We start from the raw sequence: 27,541 nt of genomic DNA on the forward strand, positions 1-27,541 counted from the left end.
GTTTTTTCCTCCCCACCTTCCAAAAGCCATAACCTCTTTATTTTTCCGTCGATATAGTACTATGAGGGCTTGATTTTTGTGGGACAAGTTGTAGTTTTTCGTAGCACCATTTATTTTGCCATATAATGTACTAGGAAACGGGAAAAAAATGATTTGTGGGGTAGAAAATTAAAAAAACAGCGATTCCTCCATGTGTTTTTGCGTGCCGTTTTTACAAAATTCTCTGTGCAATTAAAACAACATGCTAACTTTATTCTGTGGGTCAATACGATTACGGCGATACCAAATATATATAGTTTTTTTTTATATTTTACTACTTTTACAAGTAAAAACCTAAGTGTAAAAAAGAAAAATTATTTTGTGTCGCCAAATTCCGAGAGCCATAACTTTTTTATTTTTCCGTCGATTAAGTGGAATGAGGGCTTATTTTTTTCAGGATAAGCTGTAGTTTTTAGTAATACCATTTTGGTGTACATGCAACGTTTTGATCCCTTTCTATTTTATTTTTTGTGGGAGATTAGGTGACCAAAATATAGAGATTCTGGCGTTTACAATTTATTTTTTTACGGCGTTCACCGTGCGGATTAAATAATGATACATTGTAATATTTCAGACTTCTATGGACGCAGCGATACCAATTATCATTCTTTTTATTTTTTTTACTATGCTCTAGGGGGAAAATGGGAAAAGGTTTTTTTTTTTACTTTTACATTTTGTATTTTGTTTTACATAAAATAAAACTTTATTTAACTCATTTTTCGTTTTTTTTATAAGTCAACCAGCGATCGTTAGATTGCTTGCACGATATACTGCAATATTAATGTATTGCAGTATATCGTGATTCTGACAGGCATCTATTAAGCCCTGCCGGAGTGCACAAAGATGGCGGACCTGTTGGAGGGGGTCGCCCCCTCTTTCTATTGATTTAAATGCTGCGGTCGCTATTGACCGCAGCATTTGATGAGTTAAACTAGCGGGATCGCGCTCGATGCCGCTAGTTGCTCTGAAGTGTCGGCTGTAACAAACAGCCGATACTGGCATCGTATGGAGCGGGTTCACTCCGTGAGCCCGTTCCATACTTCCCCTACCCGACTTTGGCGTATGGATACGTCAAATGTCGGGAATGGGTTAAGATAAGCCGGGCCCATAAAACTGAGGTTATAGGGGTGATGACTTAGGAAATAAGGGATTTGTAGTCAGTCTGATGGGGGATGTGATGTGAGTCCATGTAGTGGCTCTTAAATCCAGGTGTTAGATTGAGGCATTGTGTCAATGACTGAAATTTTATCATCAGCTTGAATTCCCGAATTTTTCTTTCTCTATAGTTTTTAAAATGACCCCTCAGTATTAGGAACTTTAAATCTGCCAAACTTTGGTCTGGTCCATAGAAGTTTTTTCCCATGGATGTATCCACCTCCTGTTTTATTGTATGTCTGTGGAGATTCATCCTGGTTTGTAGTTTTTGTTTTGTTTTTCCAATGTAGATTCCTTTATTGATGCACCTTGTACACAGGATCATGTACACTACATTGGAGGATGTACAGGAGAACGTGCCAGTGATTTTATAGTCCTGTTGCATATTTGGTATGTGGATGGTGTTTAATGAGAAGATGTTGGTACAGGTCTTACATTTTCTACTGTTGCAAGGAAAAGTGCCAGTGTCTGATGGTGATGAGAGGGCACTTCTGACCAGGAGATTCCTTAATATTTATTGCCCAAATTCTGCAGTTTTTAAAAATATCCCACATGTGGCCCTAGTGTGCTTATGGACTGAAGCACAGGCCTCAGAAGCAAAGGAGCACCTAGAGGATTTTGGGGCCTTCGTTTTATTAGAATATATTTTAGGCACCATGTCAGGTTTGGAGAGGTCATGTGGTGCCAAAACAGTGGAAATACTCCCAAAAAGCCACCATTTGGCAAACAAAACCCATCAAGGAATTTATCAAGGGGTATAGTGAGCATTTAGACATTTTTTTTGCTAAATTTGGTGGAATGAAGCCATGAAAATCTAAATTTTTTCCGATAAAACATTGACATTTTCAATTTTTACAAGGCATAAAGGACAAAAAACACCCCAACCTCTGAAAAGAAATTTCTCCTGATTACGGCAATACCCAATATCTGGTAATAAACTGCAGCTTGGACACACGGCGGAGCTCAGAAGGGAAGGAGCTCCATTTGGCTTTTGGAGCTCAAGTTTTGCTGCAATGGTTTTTGGGTGCCATGTCGCATTTGCAAAGCCCCTGTGGAACCAAAACAGTGGAAAACCCCCAAAAGTGTCCCCATTTGGTAAACTAAACCCCTCAAGGAATTTATTGAGGGGTATAGTAAGCATTTTAACCCCACAGGTTTTTCGATGACTTTAGTGGATTTAGGCTGTGAAAATGAAAATCTAAGGTTTTTTTCTAATAAAATGTAGTTTTACCTCAGATTTTTCCATTTTCACAGTAAGTAAAGGAGAAAAAGCACTCCAAAAGCATCCTCTTCTGAGCACAGCAATTCCCCATATGTGGCAATAAACTGCTATTTGGACCCACGGCAGGGCTTAGAAAGGATGGAGCACTATTTGGCTTTTGGAACTCAAATTGTGCTGGAATGGTTTGCGGCACAATGTCACATTTGCAAAGCCCCTGCGGGACCAAATCAGTAGAAAACTCCAAAAAGGGCCCCATTTTAGAAACTAAACCCATGAAGGAATTTATCTAGGGGTATAGGGAGCATTTTGACCCCCTCAGGTTTTTTGGCAAATTTAGTGTACTTAGGCCATGACATTGAAACGCTACATTTTTTCCGATAAAACGTGGACATTTTCAATTTTTACAAGGAATAAAGGATAAAAATCACCTCGACACTTGAAAAGCAATTTCTCCAGATTACAGTAATACCCTATAAGTGGTCATAAACGGCTGTTTGGACACACTACAGGGCTCAAAAGGGAAATAGCACAATTTGGAGCTCAAATTTAGCTGGAATGGTTTTCGGGTGCCATGTCACATTTCAAAAGTGTCTGTGGGGCCAAAACAGTAGGAGCCCCCCAAAACTGTCCCCATTTGGGAAACTGCACACTTTAAGGAGTCTATCTAGTGGTATAGTGAGCATTTAGACTCCACAGGTCTTTTGCAGAATTTATTGGAATTAAGCCTTAAAATGTAAATCTGTTCTTAAGTAAAAAAAAATAATTGTTTTCATTTTCTCAAAAGATAAAGAAGAAAAAGCTGCCCAACATTTGTAAAGCAATTTCTCGCGGGTACGGCAATACCCCACATGTAGTCATAACCTGCTAAGTGGACACACAGCAAGGCACTAAAAGGAAGGAGCACAATTTGGTTTTTGGAGTGGACATTTGACCTAATTTGTTTTCTGACACCATGTTGCATTGAGTTGAGGTACCAGTACATTGGAAAGCCAAGAAAAATTACCCCGTTTTGGAAAAACATCCATGAAGAAATTTATCTAGAGGTATTGTGAGCATTTTGACCCCAAAGGTTTTGCAGAAATTAGTGCACAGTGGATGTTGCAGATTAAAAATTTTAATTTTTCCATTGATATGCCATTTCAGTGACATACACACCCCATAAATTGTTAGGCGGGTTCCCCAGAGTTCAGTAATACCACATATGTGGTTATTAACTGCTGTTTGGGCACCCTGTCAGGCTCAGAAGGACCGCTGTTTAGCTTTTGGAGAGTAGATGTGCTTGGTAGTAGTTTTGTTTGAGGTCTTACTGGTATTTCAGCTCATAATGTGGGGGCATATGTAAGTGCAAAGTACATCAGGGTATATGTAAGTTGTGAGGAGTACATCAGGGTATATGTAAGCTGTGTAGAGTACATCAGGGTATATGTAAGTTGGACGGAGTACATCAGGGTATATGTAAACTGGGTGAAGTCCATCAGAGTATATGTAAACTGGGCGGAGTACATCAGGGTATATGTAAACTGGGCGGAGTACATCATGATATATGTAAACTGAGTGGAGTGCATCAGGGTATATGTAAGCTGGGCGGAGTACATCAGGGTATATGTAATATGTGAGGAGTATATCAGTATATATGTAAGCAGAGCGGAGTATATCTGGGCATAATAGGATGATGTAATAATGGGGTGAATAAATAATAAAATTAATAATCCATGGATTGGTGTCAGTGGCGTAACTACTGCTACAGCAGCCAGGGCCCGCAGCATGAGGGGTCCCGTGCCACCCGCCGGCACGGCCCCCCCTCCCATGGCAGGAGGCTCCGCTAGCAGCCGCTATGGCTGCTACAGAACGACGCCACTGAAGGGGTTGTTCCTACAAAAGACATACATCCCCTATCCACAGGATAGGGGATACATGTGTGATCGCTGGGACGCCCATCGATAAGGAGAACGGGAGGACCGAAAGTCCCTCCAAGTTCTCCATGACAAACCTCGGACTTCCGGGGTCTGTCTGCAGCTCCATAGAAATGACTTGCGCACCGGTCGCGCTTGTGCGCATGCGTGACCAGCGCTCCTTTCCTTTTTATTGAACTGCGCGGATGCCGGAAGTCCGAGGTTTGTCATGGAGAACTTGGGGGGACTTTCGGTTCCCCATTCTCCTTATCGCTGCTAGCGATCACACATGTATCCCCTATCCTGTGGATAGGGGATGCATGTCTTTTGTAGGACAAACTATAGGCCGTTTTTTTGGGGGTGGGGGTTATATGGCAGTTTCTACAGGGGGGGTCTGTATGGCATTATCTACAGGGGGGTTCTGTATGGCATTATCTACAGGGGGGCTGTATGGCGTTATCTACAGGGGGCTGTATGGTGTTATCTACAGGGGGATTTGGGTCTTTAAGACTTTATCAACAGGGGAGCTGCATGGCATTATCCACAGGGGGGCTGTATGGCGTTATCTACAGGGGGGCTTGCTGGCGTTATCTACAGGGGAATTTGGGTCTTTAAGACTTTATCAACAGGGGAGCTGCATGTCGTTATCCACAGGGGGCTGTATGGAGTTATCTACAGGGGGGATTTGGGGCCGTAAAACGTTATCTACAGGGGGCTGTAAGGTGTTATCTACAGGGGGCTGTGTATGGTGCTATCTATAGGGGAGTGCTGTGTGGTGGAATCTATAGGGAGGCACTATCTACGAGGGGGGGCCCCAGTCAAAAGTTTGCTATGGGGCCCAGTCTTTCCTAGTTATGCCCCTGATTGGTGTGGTACGCTTTGAACCAATCCTTTATTCACTGGCCGGGTTTTTTGGGTATTGTACAAAATATCTGCGCTCCAGTATTGCCTAATCTTTGACTTCTTCACTAGCCCTGTAAGCAGCACAAGGCCCTAAAGTTTCCTCATCTCTGCTGCATCTACAGGGTCCACCTGTGGAGTCCAGCAAATGATGAAGTGGGGTTTTTAGTGAAAAACTACTGCACCTAAATAATTAGACTAGCATCATTTTGCATCATTGCGTTTTTTCCGTTGACGGATCTGTGTGAGGGCGCGTTTGTTGTGGAACGAGCTGTAATTTTTATTTGTTATATTTTCGGGTAAAAATTTTTTTAGCACTATCTATTCCATTTTTGGGCAGACCAATAAACCAAAAAACAGCAATTCTAGCACTTTCTTCTTTTTTACAGTGTTCACCGTGCAATATAAAAAACATGTTAACTTCATTCTGTGGGTCGATACGATTACAGCAACACCAAATTGATATTGGTTTTTTTATGTTTCACTACGTTCCCACAATAAAAATACTCTTTCCTAAAAAAATCATGTTTTAGTGTCGTCAGTTTCTGTATTTTTTTGAACTTTTTCTTACTTTTTGTTTTTTACACTTTGTGTATGTTCACACGAGGTCATTACGTCCGTAATTGACGGACGTATTTCGGCCGCAAGTACCGGACCGAACACAGTGCAGGGAGCCGGGCTCCTAGTATCATAGTTATGTACGGCGCTAGGAGTCCCTGCCTCGCTGCCGGACAACTGTCCCGTACTGTAATCATGTTTTCAGTAGAGCGGTAGGTGGTGTACAGAGGGAGCACCCTCCCTCTGTCAAACACTTCAATGTGGCGGATGCCATTGACCAGCGCATTGAAGGAGTTAAACGGCAGCGATCAGCGGTAACTGCCATATAATATCAGATATTTCATACTAACAAAACTAATTTACAATTCAAACAGGAGGAGTGAGGACCCTGCTCGCAAGAGCTTACAATCTATGAGGAAAGGGGTGACCCAAAATTTAAAAAATGATTGGTCTAGCCATTTTTTTTATACACATGGGGTAGTGCACATAAATATGCATGAGCCAGTCACCAGTCAGTATCTGTGTATAACAGACATGAAGTTCATTAGGGTGCAAGGAGTGTGGGGGATACGGCTGAATGAAGTGGTCAGGTTCTCATCACTAATGTAATAGTGGGGCCCAGGAAAGGAGTCGGATTAACGAATAGATAGGCCTGTCTAAAAAGATTTGTTTTCAGGGCACTTTTAAAACTTTGGATGTTGGGAAATAATATGATTGTCTGGGGTAGCGCATTCCAGGGGACTGGTGCAGCACGACAAAAATCTTAGAGATTGAAGTGGGAGGTTCGGATTATGGTGGATGTTAATCTACGGTTGCTGGCATAACATAGCGCACGGGTATGGTGGTAGACAGAGATGAAGAAGACGTATGGAGGTGCAGCACTGTGGAGAGTTTTGTGGGTAAGCAATGGGTTTACATTTTATTCTAAAGTGAATGGGCAGCCAGTGCAGTGACTGCCACAGGGTAGAGGCTTTGGTGTAGCGGTTAGTCAGAAAGTTGAGCCTGGCTGCCTCATTAAGAATAGATTGGAGAGGGGAGAGTTTAGTGAGGGGAAGACCAATTAGTAAGGGTATGTTCACACGCAGTGTTTTCAGGCGTACTCCGGGGCATTTAGGCCTCGAACAAACGACAAAAAAAACGGAAGCTGAACGCCTACAAACATCTGCCCATTGAAATCAATGGGAAAAACAGCATTTAGTTCATATGGGGCGTCTTTTTACACCTCTGTTTTAAAAAACGGAGCGTACAAAGAGGTAGCATGTTACTTCTTGAGGTCTTCTTTGGAGCTGATTTTCCATTGAACACTATGAAAAATGCCTCAAAAAAACGCCTCAAAAGAAGCTCCAAATTAAAAGAAGCTTCATTTTCAGCTTCAAAAACACCTGAAAATCAGAGGCTGTTTTCTCTGAAAACAGCTCCGTATTTTCATACGTTTTTTGTTAAGTGTGTGAACATACCCTTAGAGTAGTCAAAAAGAGAGTGAATCACAGCGACAATGAGAGTTTTGGCTGTTTCCACAGTAAGGGTATGTTCACACGCAGAGTCAAAAACGTCTGAAAATACGGAGCTGTTTTCAAGGGAAAACAGCTCCTAATTTTAAAACGTTTTTTGAGCAACTTGCGTTTTTCGCTGCGTTTTCGCAGCGTTTTTTACGGCCGTTTTTGGAGCTGTTTTCAAGAGTCTATGAGAAAACTGATCCAAAAACGTCCCAAGAAGTGTCCTGCACTTCTTTTGACGAGCTGTCATTTTACGCGCCGTATTTTGACAGCGACGCGTAAAATGACAGCTCGTCTGCACAGAACATCGTAAGACCCATTGCAAGCAATGGGCTTGTGTTTGCCGACAGTTTGGAGCCATTTTTCGGCCGTAATTCCAGGTGAAAATCGCCTGAATTACGTCCGTAAATAGGGCGTGTGAACATACCCTAAGGGTATGTTCACACACAGTGCTTTCAGGCGTATTTCAGGGCGTATACACCTCGCAAAACACCTGAAAAAAATGGAAGTAGAACGCCTACAAACATCTGCCCAATGCGAAATACGGCGTTCTGTTCCTACGGGCATTTTTTGACGCCTCGTTTTCCAAAAACGGCACGTAAAAATACGCCCGCGAAAAAGAAGTGCATGTCACTTCATGGGACGTTTTTGGAGCCGTTTTTCATTGACTCAGCTCCAAAAATGACCGTTAAAAACACAGTGAAAAACGCGAGTTGCTACAAAAACGTCTGAAAATCGGGAGCTGTTTTCGCCTGAAAACAGCTCCGTATTTTCAGACGTTTTTGGTCACTGCGTGTGAACATACCCTAAGAATTGAACATCTATATACCCTTTTTATTTGTTGGGCTAGCAATGTGGTTTTGGCTGTTTTTTTGTGATTAAAATAATTTTTCTACACATAATTTTTTATTTTTTAGTATTTTAAGGCCTATGGTTTGAAGAAATGTAAAAAAAAAAAAATTGCTAATTTTTTCTGGTAATTATATAGTGTTAGCCTAAAATTGTCTTTTTATTTGTGATCGTCACTGTTGACCATAATATTACATGTCTATTTTAGGGTAATTGTGTCAGGGCTAGTGATGTGACAATGATTGGCGAAAGGAGCTTTTTTTTTTGTGAGGCATTTTATGTCATTTTTATGTAATTTATTTTAAGTTTTTCTTCTACTCTTACTTCTTTATTACTTTTTTATTATTGTAGCCTGTCCCTTAAAGGTCAGAAAAGATCTTTGAGGACTCTATTATTTCATAATTTTTTTTTTTATACTATACTTAAACACTGTAACCAGAGCTGGACAGAAGCCCCAGTTACAGGGAAAATCAACCCTGTTATAGTGACTACTGTCACTATAACCGTTAGACCCAGCAGCAGCCTCTTACTACTGGCATCCTGGCGATCATGTGACCAGTCACATGATCACCAGGATCAATAGCTGCTGTTGTCTCTGTACATATATAGACACAGTGCTCATTAAATGCTATCTACGTGAGAACAGAGAAGACAAACACAGTAAAAGCCACTTTTGTCTTCTCTACAGGGTCCCTGGCAGTCTCTGACTGCCGGGCACCCCACATTCAGCTGCCCTATAGCAAGCTGAGACCCACGCCGTAGATATACAGTGGGGGGTCCTCAATTGGTTAGCATTCAAAGATACTTTAATTATATAAACATACAGTCTATATACTGATTCAGGAACAATGGTAATGGGATTTATTTACACATATTGTAGCTTTCATATATACATTGTTTTGTTTATGTATCTAAATATCCAGTATCTCAGTTGTATCTAATCAGTGCCATCAACAGTTAAGGCCCTTTTACACTGGCCAATTATCAGGCAAACGAGCGTTCAGAGAACTGTCTCGTTGATTGCACTCGTTTATACGGCCCTCCTTGGGCCATGTAATAGCCCTAACTCGGCTCTAAGGGTCCTATCTGTTCAATACAATTCAACTGATATTGAACAAGGCTTTCCTTTGTAATTGATTTTATGGGCAGGGGTGATACATAACATAAAACAAGGCAGCCACAAATAAACAGATTTAGTAAACTGCCATTGCCAACTTTGCCATTCCACAGTGCAATGGTAAGATTTTTTGTCTACTAGTAAATACCAACCTTCCATATTCTTATGTTTAATGATAAGGCCAATCAGAAGTGGTCATCTACTTGTCCTTGCTGGTCCATTCAGTCTGGTAATGGAGTCTGGTTGCGTTGCCAGTCATCATAATGTCTAAAGAAACTCTAAATTTGGCTAAGAAGAATGTCAAACATTGACCTTATCACTGATATATATATTTGTTTTCTTCTATGTAAGGTATTAGGGTTTTTACTACAGCCTGAAATATATGCAAGTTACTAAAAGTTTTAGCTACTTCTCTAGTTTTACTGCACATCTGAGATATTACATACCCTTAATAATTTAGATTTTTGTCTCTGCACGAATAACAGTTTTATAACTCCTTTCTTTTGAGTTAGTGCCACCATTATATTGAATATTCTAGATGATGTCTCATCAGTGCTTTAGAATACTGAATTTCTCCTCTGAGTATTTGCCTTTTTAACACATGATAAGATTCTACTGGCTATAAATGCTACAAGCAAGCATTCATGTTATTGCCAAGTCTATGATCAACAAATAGAGGAGAACACATTTTATACAGTTCAATTGATGAAGTGACAATTTTAGGCTTTCATGACTTTCCATGCAAATTGTATTGATTTCAATAAATGTTTTGTATCTTGGAAAACTAAATAGAATTGAAGTTGGAGATGTAAAAAAAAATTAGTTTTTTTTAATTTTATCTTTCATATGCAAATTATATTGATGTACATTTATATTTTTATTTTCCTAGTTAGTGTCTATTTAATTGGCTGAGAAAATCTGAAACATAAAACGTCTGAATGTACTTTAGAGTGTATCAACAAAGCATGAAAAACATTGCTAATTATACAGAAATTAGTCAAATAAAAATAAAGTGAGTTTATCATCTGTTGTAATCCATAAAATGTCGATTTTCAGACTCCTAGTGTAAAGATGATGGTTTGAAACTGTTGGTTGGAACAGAGTAGGAAGATTTTTCTGAAGACATAATTTCTGATATAAGTTTAGAAAAGTGCACAAATATTCTAGCCACCGTGCACTCTGTCACATGGAGAGAAGATCATGGTGGGAGGATATGATTTTTGTCCTACCAGCATTCCCCTGTATGCTGATCACTGCTTAAAATGATGTAAATGCCAGCAGACATTATATCACTATTATAAGTGTTATCAGTGTTTTGGTGCTATCGGTGTTATCAGTGTTTCACTTACAGAGGAATGCTGGGACAGCACATCATGTTATACTAGTTTTTCTCCAGCCTACCTATGCCCTGTGGGATGAACTAAATAAAAAAAAAAAAAAGGAAAAAGATAAAATAAAATAAACAAATAAATAAATAAAAGCAAAAAAATAAAATACAAACAAATAAAAAGCTTGTAAAAAAAATCTATCTTGTTACCGAACCCACCTTCACCATAAGGGACAATCCTCTGTCACATGAATATCACACAATAGTTGCTATATCAGATCCACAGAAATTATTACGTATAAGTAATTTTTGTCTCCCTAGTTTCGGCCTATCTGCGCATACCTAAAGTCAGGCACTAAAAAAATGGAGACCAGTGTTCTCAGGCATTATAGCAATGATGTAGGTTTGGAAAAGTAAACATATTTGGTATTATTATACACGGGATTGTGCAGGGACTTTTTTCTAGCATAAATGTGTCTGGTTAAACTAATTACATTAAATTGCATAACATAAAAAAGGAAATTTTCTATTTATTTCCCTATTCTCCCATTTTCCCTTATATAAAATGTAAGGCGGGATTCACACGACCGGGTCGTTCCCGAGCCCGAGTGTCGGCCGGTAAAATCTGCCATTTTGCCCGGCCGGTTTGCATTAAGTTTTGCATCCGTGCCGGGCCGGGCAGGTACGGACAGTGACATCAGCGGCAACTCCTGAAGGGGAATCCCCATGTGTTCGGGGATTCTGCTTCAGGAGTTTCCCCTGATGTCACTGCCCAGATATGGACAGAGACATCAAGCGCTCTGTCCTTCAAGGAGCTAAAGTGCGGCTAGCACTATAGCAGAGCGGGGAGATACCTCCCTGCTCTGCTATAGTGGCGTCGCTACAGTAGTAGCAGCCGCAGCAGCAGCAGCTGCAGCTGCTAGCGGCGCCATCGAAGGTGTCGCCGGGCCTGGGTGCTTTTCAAGCAGGGGAAGGGAGCCAGCGCAGCGCTCCCTTCCACCTGCTGTACACCCCGGCCCTGCCACACAGTGTACAGCAATGCCATTCATCAGAATGGCATCAACTCCTCCTCCTCACAGGCACTATGCGCTGTGAGGAGGAGGAGATAGAGCGCAAGCGCCAGAAAACCCGGCCATCACTCGGGACACATCCCGGTGATGGCCGTGTAATACCCGGCCCCATAGACTTCTATGGGAGCCGGGCGGCCGGGTACCCGGGCGAAGATAGAGCATGTCCTATTTTTTGACGGCCGTCAAAAAATCGGTCGTGTGAATAGCCCCATTAGGGGTCTATTATTCCTAATGCAGCCGGGTGCCGGCCGATTTATGAACGGCCGGCACCCGGCCGGGAAACCCTGCCGTGTGAATGAGGCCTAAGAAACTAAAAAGATACTGGTCCAAAATTGGTACCACATTAACCCCTTTCTGCCGCAGCCCTTTTTCAGATTTTCATTTTCGTTTTTTCCTCCCCACCTTCCAAAAGCCATAACATCTTTATTTTTCCGTCGATATATAGTCCTATGAGGGCTTGATTTTTGTGGGACGAGTTGTAGTTTTTGTAGCACCATTTATTGTGCCATATAATGTACTAGGAAACAGGAAAAAAGTTATTTGTGGGGTAGATTCCTCCATTTTTTTTTAGCGTCGTTTTTACGGATTCACTGTGCAATTAAAACAACATGTTACCTTTATTCTGTGGTTCAATACAATTACAGCAATACCAAATATATATATATTTTTTTCTATATTTTACTACTTACAGGTAAAAACCTAAGTGTAAAAAATAAAATGTATTTTGTGTCGCCAAATTCTGAGTGCCATAACTTTTTTATTTTTCCGTTGATTAAGTGGTATAGTTTTTGCGGGATAAGCTTTAGTTTTTAATGATACCATTTTGTGGCACATGCGATGTTTTGATCACTTTTTATTTCATTTTTTTTTGTGGGAGATTAGGTGACGAAAAAATAGAGATTCTGGCATTTAGTCATTTTTTTTTACGGCATTCACCGTGCGGGTTAAATAATGATATATTGTAATAGTTCAGACTTTTACAGACGCGGTGATACCAATTATGTTTATTTAAAAAAAAATTGACTACGCCTCTAGGGGGAAAATGGAAAAAGGTTTTTTTTTTTAACTACTATATTTTAATTTTTTTATTAGTCCCCCTACGGGACTTCAACCAGCGATCGTTAGATCGCTTGCACAATATACTGCAATACTGATGTATTGCATTATATTGTGATTCTGAAAGGCTTCTATTAAGCCCTGCCGGAGGCAGGGCTTGATAGGAGCAGAAAGATGGTGGACCTGGGAGCCTTCATCAGGCCCCCAGGCAGCAATAGCAACCATGGCCCACCCGGGATTGTGTGGCGGGGGGCACGATGAGCTGTTAGAGGGGGTCGCCCCCTCTTTCTAACGATTTAAATGCTGCGGTCGGTATTGACCGTGGCATTTAACAAGTTAAACGAGCTGGATCGCGCTCGAGCGCGATACCGCTCGTTACTCTGAAATGTCGGCTGTAACATTCAGCCGACACCCGCATCGTATGGAGCGGGTTCACTCCGTGAGCCCGTTCCATACTTCCCCTACCCGACTTTGGCGTATGGATATGTCACAATAAACTCCCAAAGTATAAAAAACATAAAAAAATAATAATAAAATTCTGTCTTAGAATGTGTCATTCTAAAGAGCGAAATTTTACTTTGGACATTGATGCATCTAAAGGCTTTGGTGCTGAAATTGTTAAATGGGTTGTCCAGCAGTTAAAAAAACATGTGGCTACTAAATATGCTTAAAATAACAACAGACAATACTCACCTGTTAAATCTCCTGTTGATCATTTAGCTATATGGCTGTGGTCCCCTGTTGGTCTCTCTTTACATCGCTGCAGCGATGACATGCCACACTGGCAGCTGGCCACTGCAGCCAATCACTAACCGCAGTAGTAAGTGCGGCATGTGACCGCTGTAGCCAGTGATTGGCTGCAGTAGTCATGTACTGGTGCGGAACGTCATTGCTGCTGAAATTTAAATCGGGACTGGTGAAGGATAACATTAGCATTGCTGCTGAAGCGGCAAGTGACTTACGATAACATAATATTTATTTTAACAACTGGACAACCCCTTTAAACTTGAAGCATATTATCTCAAAGGTTAAACCCAAAAGTTACTATGAAGCTTGTAGCTGATATGTCTTCTTAGTGGAATAAGGTTGTTGGAAATCACTTTATTCAACATACACTATATGGACAAAAGAATTGGGACATCTACACATTACATTTACAGGAGCTTTTATGACATCCCATTATAAATCCATAGGCATTAATATGGAGTTGGTCTCCCCCCCCCCCCTTTTGCATCTTTAACAGCTTCCACTCTTCTAGGAAGACTTTTAACAAAATTTTGGAGTGTGTCTTTGGAAATTCATCCAGAAGAGCATTTGTGAGGTCAGACACGGCTCGCAATTTCCATTTTAGTTCATCCCACAGGTGTTCGATGGGGCTAAGGTCAGTGCTCTGTGTGAGCCAGTAAGGTTCTTCCACACCAAACTCACTTAACAATGCCTTTATGCACAGGGCACAGAAAAGGCCCTTCCCCCAAAAAATTTAGATATTCTTTGATCAACTGTGAGTGGTATTATTGCAAAGTGGCGGCATGCTTTACACCTCTCCATCCCACACTTGTCATTGTGCTTGGTCATGCAAGGCTTGCATGCTCAGTCATGCCATGAAGCTTCAGGCGCACTATTTTTGTGCGGATGTTAATGCCAGAGGAGGCCAGTTATTGAGTAAGCAGAACTTTGGCGACTTTTATGCGCTATCACCTCAGCACTCGGCGAACCCGCTCTGTAACTTTATTTGGTTTGCCACTCAGTGGCTGAGTTGCTGCGGTTCTTAAACGCTTCCACTTTGAAAAAACAATACCACTCACATTACTGTTATGGATAACAGTGGAAAAAGTGGGCTACCCTGTCTGGTGCTGTGCAGAATTCTAAAATGGACAGATAGTTTGGCACAATCTACAGAAGGCTGTGTGGCACTATCTACAGGAGAGAGTGTGGCACTATCTACAAGGGTGTGTCCCGGTGTTTTAAGTTTGGGGTCAGTTTTTTTAATAACTATTATGTCTATGAAATAACATAATTAAGTAATAACAAATGTTATAATATCAGTGCTTAACTGTTTGTTACAATTTTTGTAACCCTGTAACTAAAGGTTAATTAGACTAAACTTGGCGGCCTAGCTTTATTTTTACATTGCACACAGAACTGATAAATGTTCATTGTCGGGTGGCTGTGGGGTGTTGGTTGTGGGTGAGGGTGCGGTGCCCAGTCAAAAGTTTGCTATGGGGCCCAGTCTTTCCTAGTTACGCCCCTGGGTTGAGGTAAGTATGTTTCTGTATCCATTCTTAAACTTTGACTGCTGTTCTGTGACCTTGTCTTTGATCTGAATGCCTATGGTCAACCTAACTCATATTAACTGTTTATTATGACATGTTGAGGAATTTCACGAGCAGGGTCACTTTAGAAGTCTAATAAAGGCATATGGGCACTTTCTAGTCCTATTACTTTCAGATACTATGTCTGATACTACATATACTGTATTTATATGTAGATCAACCATTTTTTGTATGTTGTTGCAAAAATCATTGTAGAAGATTATGTAAACGTATTTTGGGGAATGCAAAACAATTTAAGGGGTTGCCTCCTTTAGATAATAACTTTTTATTATAAGTTTCCCTAAAAAATAAGTTGATCATAGCTTTGCCTCTGCTGAGATCCAAAGGGATCATCTGTAATCTGCAGGGAAACATGGCAACAAACCTTTATTTAGCCTGCAATGCAATCTTAGGGAAAATTAAGCGTTACATGGTGCTCACAGAAATGAATGAACTGTCTGTGTAATGCATGGATGTGCTGGGTCCTCCAGAAAAATAGAGGCTTTGTAGCTGCCCTCTTCTCTATCTCCAAATGACCTTGTAGGGTATTTGAAAATTGAGTTTCTACACCAAACAACCCTTTTATTTGTCATTAGAGCATCACATATCATTATTCATGATTTATCAGATTTATATATATTTTTTTAAAAGTACACAAACTTTTCATGTAATGCTTTCATAGGTTTCTATAGAGGCACCATCTTTGTTAAGGTTCTGAATAGCATAGTCTTTTAGTTCCACAAAAAAACACATTCAAATAAAAGAGAACACAAATTCCAAACAATTTGCTGCCAGAGGGGAAGAAGACTGTTTTTTCTCAGAGCCTACCTGTAGCAGCACAGATTAGCAGCAGCACCAAGGGGGACATATGGAAGGAAAAATAGATGAAAAAAGTTATTTTATGATAGAAACACTTCAAATAACTTTAAAACAGCTATTAACAGCATTTCTGGAACCCTTTTTATCTGCAACTCTTGTTGCATGTTTTCAGGCTAAAGATATGAGAGACAGGGAAGACTACAATATCCCATATGACCAATCTGGATTACCATCAGAACCTATGAACATAGTGGAGCTAAGTTTCTTCTGTCCTTCATGCAGGACTTTGGGAGGAAATTATAAGACTGTAATATGTTAAGAGATGGAGATTTAATATTTGAACATTATACATATATAAAGTCTTTCCTGTAGCATAAGCAGACCTGACCTCATGAAAAGAATATCTAGATGACAGAATTAATTCCCTTACTCCTCTTATAATTTCCTGTTTGAATTCAGCAAAATTATGTAAAGGATATCAGTGGGTTTGCCTGAGAACCCTCTCAAATTGTGTGATTCATCAGTGAAAATACTTTTACTGCATGCTAGTTACAATTGCTATGTTTGTTTCTTATTTCTGTTAAAAAAAATGTCATGTGAGTCATGGATTCATATGAATATGTTTACTTTCAAATAAAAGGAAAAAAAATAGAATTACATTTTATATATTGTGGGAAATTAAATGACAGTACTAGATATACTATATATGTAACATATGTCTTCTTTGACATGCAGGCACCTCTGTTATTCAGGTGACAGCTACAGATGGTGATGACCCTACATATGGAAACAGTGCCAGAGTTGTTTACAGCATACTTCAAGGACAACCATATTTTTCTGTCGATCCAAAAACAGGTAGGCATGCAAAGTGTAGGTATTACTTCTTTCTGTATAATAGCAGCAGTGCTGCCTATTTAAATGATACACCTTTTTATATCGAAGGAATACTTCAGAATTTGTTTATCGCTTTAACCCAGTTGCTGTTATTTCAGTTATTTTCAAGCACAGGAATTTTTTTTTCAATAACTGCTGTTTATACACTATTGTAACAACCTTATTACTAACTCTTCCAACATTGTCCTCAATAAAAGAAATTGAGAAAAAAGACAAGAGGATTTTCATTGTTTTCTACTGTTTAATATGAACAAAAAACATAGAACATAAAAATGTACAGTGGTCACTAACTATATGTACAATAAGTAAATATTGTGTCTATACAGAATACAGTGTTTTTTTTTTCCTCCACCGTTTGATGTGAACCAAATGTAATATTATGTATGTTATTTCATGTTATTATTGTTTGGAATTGTTAGATCTGTATATACTCTAAATCGGTGGTTCCCAACCAGGGTTCTGTGGAACCAGGGGTTTAGCTTTTGCACCCTTGTGCCTGAGAGGGCCAAAAGCCTCTCTGCAAAAAAAAGTAAACACCAGGATTATCAATGACACATGGTAAGTGGGGGGTCATGTTATATATGTTGCATTGCAGCCAAGGAGCTTTAAGTTACACCTCTGCGTGGAACTCTGCGATTACATGGAACCCAATCACCAGAAATCTTTACATTAAAGAGAATGTCTCATGTAGAGATGAGCGAACTTATGAAAAGTTTGGTTCGGCTAGTTCGCCGAATTTCATGAAAAAGTTAGATTCGGACCGAACTAGTTCTGACCGAACCTGTAATTTATGTGCGCCGAGCATGGTACTGTCCAGGGTGCTGAAAGAGATAATGGGCTGCACTAACTCTTTCAGCAACCTTGACAGTACCATGCTCGGCGCGCGGAAAATAAAATTTTAATGTAATAAAAATAAAAATACGTTCATACTTACATTCCTCCTGTCCGGCCTCCAGCGATGACGTTTCATCCATGTCGCCACTCGCTGCAGCCAATCACAAGCTGTAGTGGCGGTCACGCATGTCACGTGACCGCCTCTGCAGCCAATCACAGGCTGCCGCGGCCTCTGCAGCCAATCACGGGCTGCAGCGGCCTCTGCAGCCAAACACACGCTCCTCTCCTGAAATACTCTGTGCTGCTTTAAACTCTGTGGACAAGTCAGGATCCTGTTTCTTTTAAATGCTGCTGGGGAACCCGCTCGATCCACTATATAAGGCTGCGCTACAGTGCTTGGGAATAAGTGACTGGGGCAGAAGAGGATGGATTCGCAGCCTTATATAGTGGATCGAGCAGGTTCTCCAGCAGCATTTAAAAGAAACCAGATCCTGATCTGTCCACAGGGTTTAAGGCAGCACAGAGTATTTCAGGAGAAGAGCGTGCGGATCTTGTGCGGGGTGGTGACTTGCCAATCATGTGAAGGTGTTATTGAGGACAGGAGTGGAGGAGAGGTAACAGACTGAGAGCTACGTAATGGTAAGAGCAGAGTTCACAGCAGCACAGAATATTTCAGGAGAGGAGCGTGCAGATTCAGTGCTGCTGTGAACTCTGTAGTGGATCGAGCGGGTTCCCCACCAGCATTTAAAAGAAACAGGATCCTGACCTGTCCACAGAGTTTAAGGCAGCACAGAGTATTTCAGGAGATGAGCACGGCCGGGCACGGCCGGCCACAGGCAGCCAGTCGTTTTTCCGTGCCGTGCTCCCATTATAAAGTATAGAAACACGGCCCGTAAAATAAAAAAATAGAACATGTTCTATCTTTTTAACGGCACGGGCACCTTCCCGTGAGAAAACGGGAAGGTACCCGTGGCTAACAGAAGTCTATGGGCCCGCTATTTCGGGTCGTAATTTTGACCCATAATAACGGGTGTTTTTACGGTCGTGTGCATGAGGCCCCGTAATGACGGGTGGCTACATGTGTGCACCCGTCATTACGGCAGCGTTGCTAGGCGACGTCAGTAAATAGTCACTGTCCAGGGTGCTGAAAGTGTTAACTGATCGGCAGTTACTGTTTCAGCACCCTGGACAGTGAATTCCGATCAGAATATAGAGTAACCGGTAAAAAAAAAGAAGTTCATACTTACCGAGAACTTTCTGCTTCCTCCAATCTGGTCTCCGGGCCGTTGCCTTGGTGACGCGTCCCTCTCGACATCCGGCCCGACATTCCTGGATGACGTTACAGCCCATGTGACCGCTGCAGCCAATCACAGGCTGCCGCGGCCTCTGCAGCCAATCACAGGCTGCAGCGGCCTCTGCAGCCAATCACAGGCTGCCGCGTCAGGAAAGAAGGTCGGACTGGAGGAAGAAGAGGGACTCGTCACCAAGACAACGACCGGGTACGTATGAAATGCTTTTTATTTTATTTTTAATCAGCAGCCTCTTTTCTCTATCAGTGATTGATAGAGACAAGTGGCTGCCGATTTGTATAATATTTTTGACCAGGTTCGGTCAAAACGTGTTCGGTCGATCCCGGTGAAGTTCGGATTCGCTGCAAACCGAACTTTTCCCGATGTTCGGACCGAAACTGGGTTCGGTTGTTCCGGTTCGCTCATCTCTAGTCTCATGTAATCCAAGAAAACCTGTCACTAGATTTTATGAGATTAAGCCTTGTAAATACCTATCTATGCATGTCACTATCAAAATTGTCAGTTTCAGGAGCATGCATAAAAAAGGCTGTGCTGGGGATGAAGATTTATGGTGTCCTGGCTGTTAATACACACATTCTGCCTCGATTGACGTCCTGCTTGGTAGAGTTAGGAATGAATTCATACGCCCAGCAGGATGTCACTAAAGACACTTTTTACATCTTACTCAACAGTTTTAAAAGTGTCTAGAAAAGGAGGTGTGGCTAATAAAGGTTATAAAATATTGGTGTAACATGTGCCAGTCATCTCGCCTCCAAAGAAAAGGCAAATAATCAAAAAAATTCCTATGCACCTCAAAATGGTACCAATTGGAACAACAACTCGTCCCGCAAAAAAAAAGAAACCTTCATAAAATTCTGTGAACAGTGAAAAAAAGTTCTGACTCTCAGAACATGAGACAATTTTTTTTTTTGGAAAGTAGTAAACATAAAACAATTAATTTGGTATTGCCGTAATTTTAAGGACCAGTAGAACAAAATTATCATGTCATTAATACCGCAGGGTGAACGCCATAAAAATACAACTCAAAAAACATTGGATAAATTGCCATTTTTTTTCAATTAGGACGACAAAAAAAATTAATAAAAGTCGTTAAATACATTATATGTACCCCAAAAAGGGAGCCATTCAAAAATACAACTCATCCAACTACAAATAAACTCTCATATGACTATGCTGATGGAACATAAAAAAATTACGCAGAGATTAAAAAAAATAAAGGCTGCATTTTTAATGCCCAAACTGGGCCACATCTTTAAGACATTAAAAAATATGTTTATATGTGAATTAAATCATGTATTTTTCTTAAGATATGTACCCTTTAAAGGCAGGGAAATGTAAGAATTTTCAGCACATTCAAAGATGTTTGGTGTGGGGTAGACACAACATTCAACAATCATTTATTGCTTTCTCTGTCCTTAATTTTTGTGCACATTGTGGTAAAATTTGCCCAATGTTATGTTGTACAGTAAAACAGAAGTGTGTTGTCCGTGCAACGAGGTCCTATGTGCATATTTTAAATGATATATCCTTCTAAAGATTTGCATAGATTGTACTATGAACATCATTTTAAGGCATTTCTGTATATAACTGACGGAAAAGCATAAAGTCTTATAAACAATTTGGTCTGAATGTAAAGCAAGTAAAATATTCTGTAGTATACATATATTACATACTGTATAATCATTTTAAGTATTATAGAAATGCTTTCGTTTCCTTGCTGTTAGTTTCTATTGGTCCTAGAGGACTGGAATCTAACAGAACAAAAATAACATCAATCCTAATGAATACTGGCTGACAGCAGAGAGTAGTGAGAGGTGTAATTATTGTATGATCTATATGTTCTACACGGTATACCAAGAAGTGTGTGTGGCATGATGTGATGAGTGTTCGAAACACAAGTGCTGAGCTAGAGCAAATTTAATGTGGACAAATAAAACAGAGCAACTACTCTTTCAGTATAGTGGTTAAGAATAATGGCTACATCAGACATCAAGCTTGGTTTTAATCATCCCTCCTTGACCATACTCCTAATATCATGGGAAACCAAAAGGTTTGCATGTCCTTCAAGTAACTCTTTCCAAGTATTTCTCTTCTTTACTCTGCCCCATTGTGCCCATTATTCTCCTCCATTAGACATATTCACTATCAGCCCAAAATTTAAGAGGTAGCTACTTGCCAGGCTATATATAAAAGACTCTCAAAGCCATGCCGAAATACATACATAAAGGGGTGGTTGACAGCACTTTTTAAAAAACAGATTCACGTCTCCAACATCTATCTGCCATTTTTTTGCAATGTATTATGAAAATTAGAGACAGCACTGCCTCCTTACAAAAGATAAGCCTAAAGAAGGATATGATCTTGCCCCAAATGTTGCTTCAGCTTCACGGCTTCCAAGACAATTCACAAGCATTTGAAAAGCAATCTGGAGAGTGCATAATACATTGTATGCAAAACTGTATGTTTAGCCAATTGGAGTTTTGCCAATTGTCTAAACTTAAAAAACAAACAAAAACTATGATATATTCCTACTGAACAAATAAACATTTGGTCACTGATGTCAGATCACGTTTCAAATTCTTCAGGCATAGATTCAATCAAACATTTTTATTTACAATGTCTAGAATGTGCAGAGAAGTGTTTTATTGAAGGGGAGGACTCGATGTATAACTGGGTGGCAGAGAAGTAAGCTTCAAGTTAGCTCATAGGGCTGACAGGAAGTATCTGTCAAATAGATTTGGAATTTATAGGAAGATTAGAGAACACTGTCAGGTTATATAAATTCATAGAATTTTTTTCCTTTTTTATTCCAAAGGTTTTTTTTCTTAAGTAAAAACAATTATTTTTAGTATTCACAAAGTTTTTATTGATTTTCAAAAAGTAACAATGAAAGAAATTCCCATGTTAACAAAAACAATAGAAATAAGTATACATACAATTGACGTCTCGTTTTAGAATACATTAATTGCTAGTATGTCATACAGATTTACATAATCTATATAGTAGAGACATCAGATGCCAAGTAGTAAACTAAAACCAAAAGGTTTCTCTCTTCGGAATGGATCCTGAGGATTTACACAATTCTACGTATGTGGACATAACAAAACATTGAAACAAGAGGTAAGATATAGGATAGACAGGAAGATGGGAATGGAAAAGGGAAGGGGTAAGGAGGATATAACAAAAAGGGGGGAGGGAAGTAAAAAAAATAATAATTCTCATCTATCATTTTTGTCTTTTTGCACCCGCCTCCATAGTAATATATAGCAAAACAGTTATTTCAGGGTCCCCACAGTTTATCAAATTTATCCTGTGTGTCTGCCACCATATTGGTCAGTTGGTCATTAACCATGATCCATAACAGTATTTTTGACCAGGTCCATTGCGTGTGCTAGGACCCAGCTATTGATAATTTGGCTGGCATGGGAGTCGGGGATTAAGAGGGAGATTGTCCTGAAGCAATGGAAGGAGATTACATACCAAAGCTCCAAAATATCAATATATCAATATATACTAATAATAATAAATAATCTTTTATAGAAGCAGGATATAAGGTAATGCTTAGATGGTACATGGTCCCGTACCGATTATCCAAAATATATCCATCTTCTGACCCAGGTTGTTTTTGGCAATGTGGTGGAATGGGTACCCTACTCCATATTTGTTGGAAATGCCCACGCATCTGCAAATTTTGGTCGGAGGTCTTTGTTTCTTTAAGATCTCTTATGCATACCTCTTTACCTCTTTATTTGGTAACTGTACTACTTAATGGACCATTATCTTCGATACCTAAACATACTACAATATTTATCCAATTATTTTTTTTTGCATTGTGAGGCTGAGTTCACACGACCTATTTTCAGACGTAAACGAGGCGTATTATGCCTCGTTTTACGTCTGAAAATAGGGCTACAATACGTTGGCAAACATCTGCCCATTCATTTGAATGGGTTTGCCGACGTACTGTGCAGACGACCTGTCATTTACGCGTCGTCGTTTGACAGGTGTCAAACGACGACGCGTAAAAATACAGCCTCGTCAAAAGAAGTGCAGGACACTTCTTTGGACGTTTTTGGAACTGTTTTCTCATAGACTCCAATGAAAACAGCTCCAAAAACGGACGTAAAAAACGCTGCGAAAACGGCGCGAAAAACGCCGCGAAAAACGCGAGTTGCTCAAAAAACGTCTGAAAATCAGGGGATGTTTTCCCTTGAAAACAGCTCTGTATTTTCAGACGTTTTTGGTCACTACGTGTGCACATACCCTAAGCTTTGTAGACTAAATGGTACCAATACCTGAAGTGAGTTGTAAAACTATTAAACTCTTGTATTCTTATTTTGTGCCCCTGTTTGGAAAACACAAATAAATCTAAAATCCTTATCGCTTAAAATAATTACTATCCATTTTTTTAAAATAAGTATCATGCAAATTAAAATTCAAGTACTTTGTGAAATCAATCCTGTCACATTTATATTACTGTATTGACACAGTGGAAGCCTTTGCAGTTTTAACAAGTTAGGGCAACACAGAATTTTTAGTGCTCTTCTTTGCAGTTTTGTACAGTTAAATAATATCTATAAGACAAGAATTCATATTTTCACAATTATAATACCTCTAAAATCTACAAAAATTCACTTTTTCATGGAGTCGATTCTGATTAATACATGTGCATAGATTCTATGTGTTACAAAATCTGTTAAATATTTTTAGCAAGTACGGTTATTTAAGGAGTAATTATGCTGATATAATGAGGCTTGGGATGTTATAAGGTTATCTTAGTAGGTTATTGAGTTAAATTAAATTCAATATTTCTACTCTGAGCTTAGTAATGGAATGGTATGATGAGCCTATAACAGATACATATGCAAAGAATTTCAATATAATTACATTTTAACATAAGTATTTTTTATTTTTATTTTCTAAGGAGGATATTGAAGTAGCTTGCTCATTAGGCCAACCTGTACAAGCATATACTAAACCCTAAAGATAGCAATCAGATAGATTCTATGGATTGTGATCTCTAGTTCTAGTCACTCATAAATCCAAATTTATCTGCAATAAACTAAGAAAAAATGTAAATAGAAATGCAAAACCAGGTGGCTGGAATAAACACATCTACTGTGATTTTGAGATGTTCTATTGCTAAACACTGTTACCACACTAATCATCATATGGTAAAAAAAAAACCTAGACATATATATTAATTTCTAAATAATTCCTCCTATTTTGGTCACCAAAAGTTATCGATATGTTGATATTTCCTGGTAATATGTAATTACATCTCATGATGTCATAACTCCAAAATAGTGTATATTTTAAATATATTTTGTGTTCTACATAGTTTTAGATATCTGTTGTAATTTAACCCCTTCCCTCTGCAGCCGTTTTTTTTATTATCATTCTCGCTTTTCCCTACCCACGTTTCAAAAGCCATAACTTTTTAATTTTTCTGTTGATATAGCTTGTTTTTTGCAGAACGAGTTTTAGTTTTTCATGGCACCATTTATTGTACCATATAATATAATAGGAAACTGTCAAATATTTATTTGTGAGGTTGAATGGGAAAAAAAACAGTGATTCCTCCATTGTTTTTTGGGTTTTGTTTTTACGGCATTTACTAAGAGGTAAAAACAACATGTCAACTTTATTTTGTGGGTCATTACGATTACGGCAATACCAGATTTATATAGTTTCTTTAAGTTTACTACTTTTAAGAGAAAATAACTAATTGTTAATAGCAAAAGTTAGTTTGGTGTCGCTATATTTTGCGAGCCATAAACTTTTTTTTTTTGTCGATTGAGCGGTATGAAGGCTTATTTTTTGTGAGGCAATCAATAGGTACCATTTTGGTGTACATGAGTGTTTTGGATCACTTATTATTCCATTTTTTGGGGGAGATGAGGTGAACAAAAAATATTGATTCTGCCGTTTACTATTTTTACGCCGTTTATCGTGCTTGTTAAATAATGTTATATTGTAATAGTTCTGACTTTTATGGATAATACCAATTATGTTATTTATTTTTACATTGCTTTTGGAGAAAAATGGGAAAAAACGTTTTTTTTTGTAACTTTTAATATTAAATTTTTTTTATACAGTACATTAAAAAAACTTTATTTAAATGTATTGAACTTTTTTTTATTATTATTCCTATTGGACTTGAACCAGCGATCATTGAATCGCTTGCATGATATAATGCCATACTAATGTAACGCAGTAAACCGTGATTCTGACAGGCTATTATTAAGCCCTGCCTCCAAATTCCGCTCGTTACAATGAAGTGTCTGCTGTAACATAGAGCCGACATGCTAGTCTTATGAAGAGGGCTCAAATTAACACCTATAATGCCTTTTGGGCATAAATATAAGCACAATACGTAATCCAAATACAGAAAACCTATATTTGTCTCAATTGCACGTACCGTACGACAAGTAAATCTTAGACATGTGTTTGTCCAAAAATAAACATTTTATTACTCCATAAATATGGATACCCCCCAGAACCCAAACAAATATACATACAAATTTTAAAACATACTTAAAATAGTAACTCTGGGACCATCAAAAAAATGCCACCATAGCCATATAGGTATAATAATGTATGGAATACAACAGGTGAAACAGAGAGAACATATAATATGCCTCTGTCCAATTTCCCCTAACACAATCCACAGTCAATGCAGTGATACATAAGTGGATCTTTGCACATATTAAATAATGGACATGGGATAGTCTCCATTGCCTGTGGCTGGCATGATGGCTGTCAATGATCTCAGAGAGAAACACCTCGACGTGCGTTTCGCACCCTTCGCCAGGAGGTGATATAGTGTACTGGAATTAGGTTTAAATAGTAATCCTGTATATTGGTGACCAATGGAGCATAGCGGTTCATGGGACGGGCCCACGTGTGTCTTTCGCGTCAGGGCGTCAGTGCAGTGCGAGACTCTCTCCATCATCTGCACTTCTGCCCATTCTCTGACAACTTCCGGCACAGCATGTTAAACGGTCAATAAAGCGCATGCGCACATCACCCTATGTGTTAAAACTAGTGTCAATGTAACCACCGAATCTAATATTCAAAATATTCGGAAAACTGGTTTAAAAAGAATTTACCGTGATCTCAAGATTTACCAACAGCCATCAGTCCAAGTCACAATGGAGTTTATGAGAGAAATTTCTACACAACATACTTGCATTCCAATCCTAAATGCCACACACAGAATGATCGTGTAGGTATCAATAACACACAGAGTATATATCACACGAATAATATAAGTATCAAATGGTCCAAGCATACAATAGTGTACACACACCATAACGCAATTATGTATGCACCCATGGGGAAGACCGGGTGGGGAAGATCACCACCAATGCCCTACATTGGCGATGAAAATTCCCCACCCGGACCCCACGGTACTACACACAGTACATTACACAACTTCGTCACATGTTACCAATGCATAGATGTAAATACACACACATTTAAGTATGCGTGAGGTCAGAGTGTGATCGGCGAAGACCACCACCCACGTGCAACGCCGGCGGTGGAAATCCGCCAAGCACACCCCGACCAAGAATATCATACAATTATATATATAAATAATTATACAGACTGAAAAGTAAGAAAATGTGAAGACATAAGAAATATGATACAAAATAAAAATCACAATTAATAAATGAGTAATAATGTGGTACGACGTGATCTATACCCCAAATAAAAATACACAAAAAATATATATATAATACATATACGACTTCTACATAGGAACAGAATGAATGTTCCACAACAAAAAGAAAACTAGAAGATATGGAGAGTGTGGGCTAACCACATTCCCCATAATGGTGATACAAATAGATAAATAAATCACAATGATATATGCCCATCCAACAATCCCCAGAGCAGCATGGACATATAATCCAAACCGGTCTGTGAAGCGAAGGGCAGGCACACACAAAATATACACAACATCAAGTATATATAGAAATAAAAATATATTATAATAAAATAATAATATATATATAATAATAATAATATATTCTATTATAATAATAGAACAAAACATTACATTTAAAGTGTCAGGAGACAAATATATAGAAGGGTGAACCAGTAAATGTGATAATACACCCAAAAGCCCACCAATATTTTTCATATATACATCTTCACAAGATCATCTCAAAAGTTCTTATCGCTGAATGGATCCTCCATCAGTCACATAAATTAATTCGGTATCTCGAAACTAGAGTGGATCATGGATATACATTAAATTCCATACACAGTTAATATAAAAAATTTTAAATAAAAAAATAGAACACACGTAAATATATTTACAAATAAGATGCAAAGCCAAGAGATTCGTTCAGTGACATAGAGTCTAGTGTCCCAATCCACTTAAATTCTCTACGTAATAATTGTCTAAATACCTCTCCACCTCTGTTACCCTAATATAACCTATCGATGCCTTTTACCTTCAAAAGTCTCCAATTACTGTTATGGAAATCTGTAAAGTGTCTTGCCAGGGGTTTACTTTTATCCCCAAATTCATCCACATAATCTTTGTGTAATATCCCCTTAACGTCACGGATGTGTTCAATCACATGAGTTTTTAACTCCCTAGTGGTCATATCAATATAGATTTTATTACATGGGCAACTCGCGTGATAGACCACATTCCTGACATTACAATTGATATAG

The 27,541-nt window shown here is 39.1% G+C and overlaps 1 protein-coding gene across 1 annotated transcript in view; it reads left to right on the forward strand.

Moving 5' to 3' along the window:
- The window catches only part of CDH18 (cadherin 18), a 523,245-nt gene that overhangs the window by 280,784 nt on the left and 214,920 nt on the right, over window positions 1–27,541 (forward strand). The window contains exon 4 of the mRNA XM_075826752.1: window positions 16,548–16,667. Coding sequence (XP_075682867.1) covers window positions 16,548–16,667 — 120 coding nt within the window. The remainder of the gene's footprint in view (window positions 1–16,547; window positions 16,668–27,541) is intronic.

Source organism: Rhinoderma darwinii, chromosome 5 (assembly GCF_050947455.1).
Source record: "Rhinoderma darwinii isolate aRhiDar2 chromosome 5, aRhiDar2.hap1, whole genome shotgun sequence".
Lineage (NCBI taxonomy): Eukaryota > Metazoa > Chordata > Amphibia > Anura > Rhinodermatidae > Rhinoderma > Rhinoderma darwinii.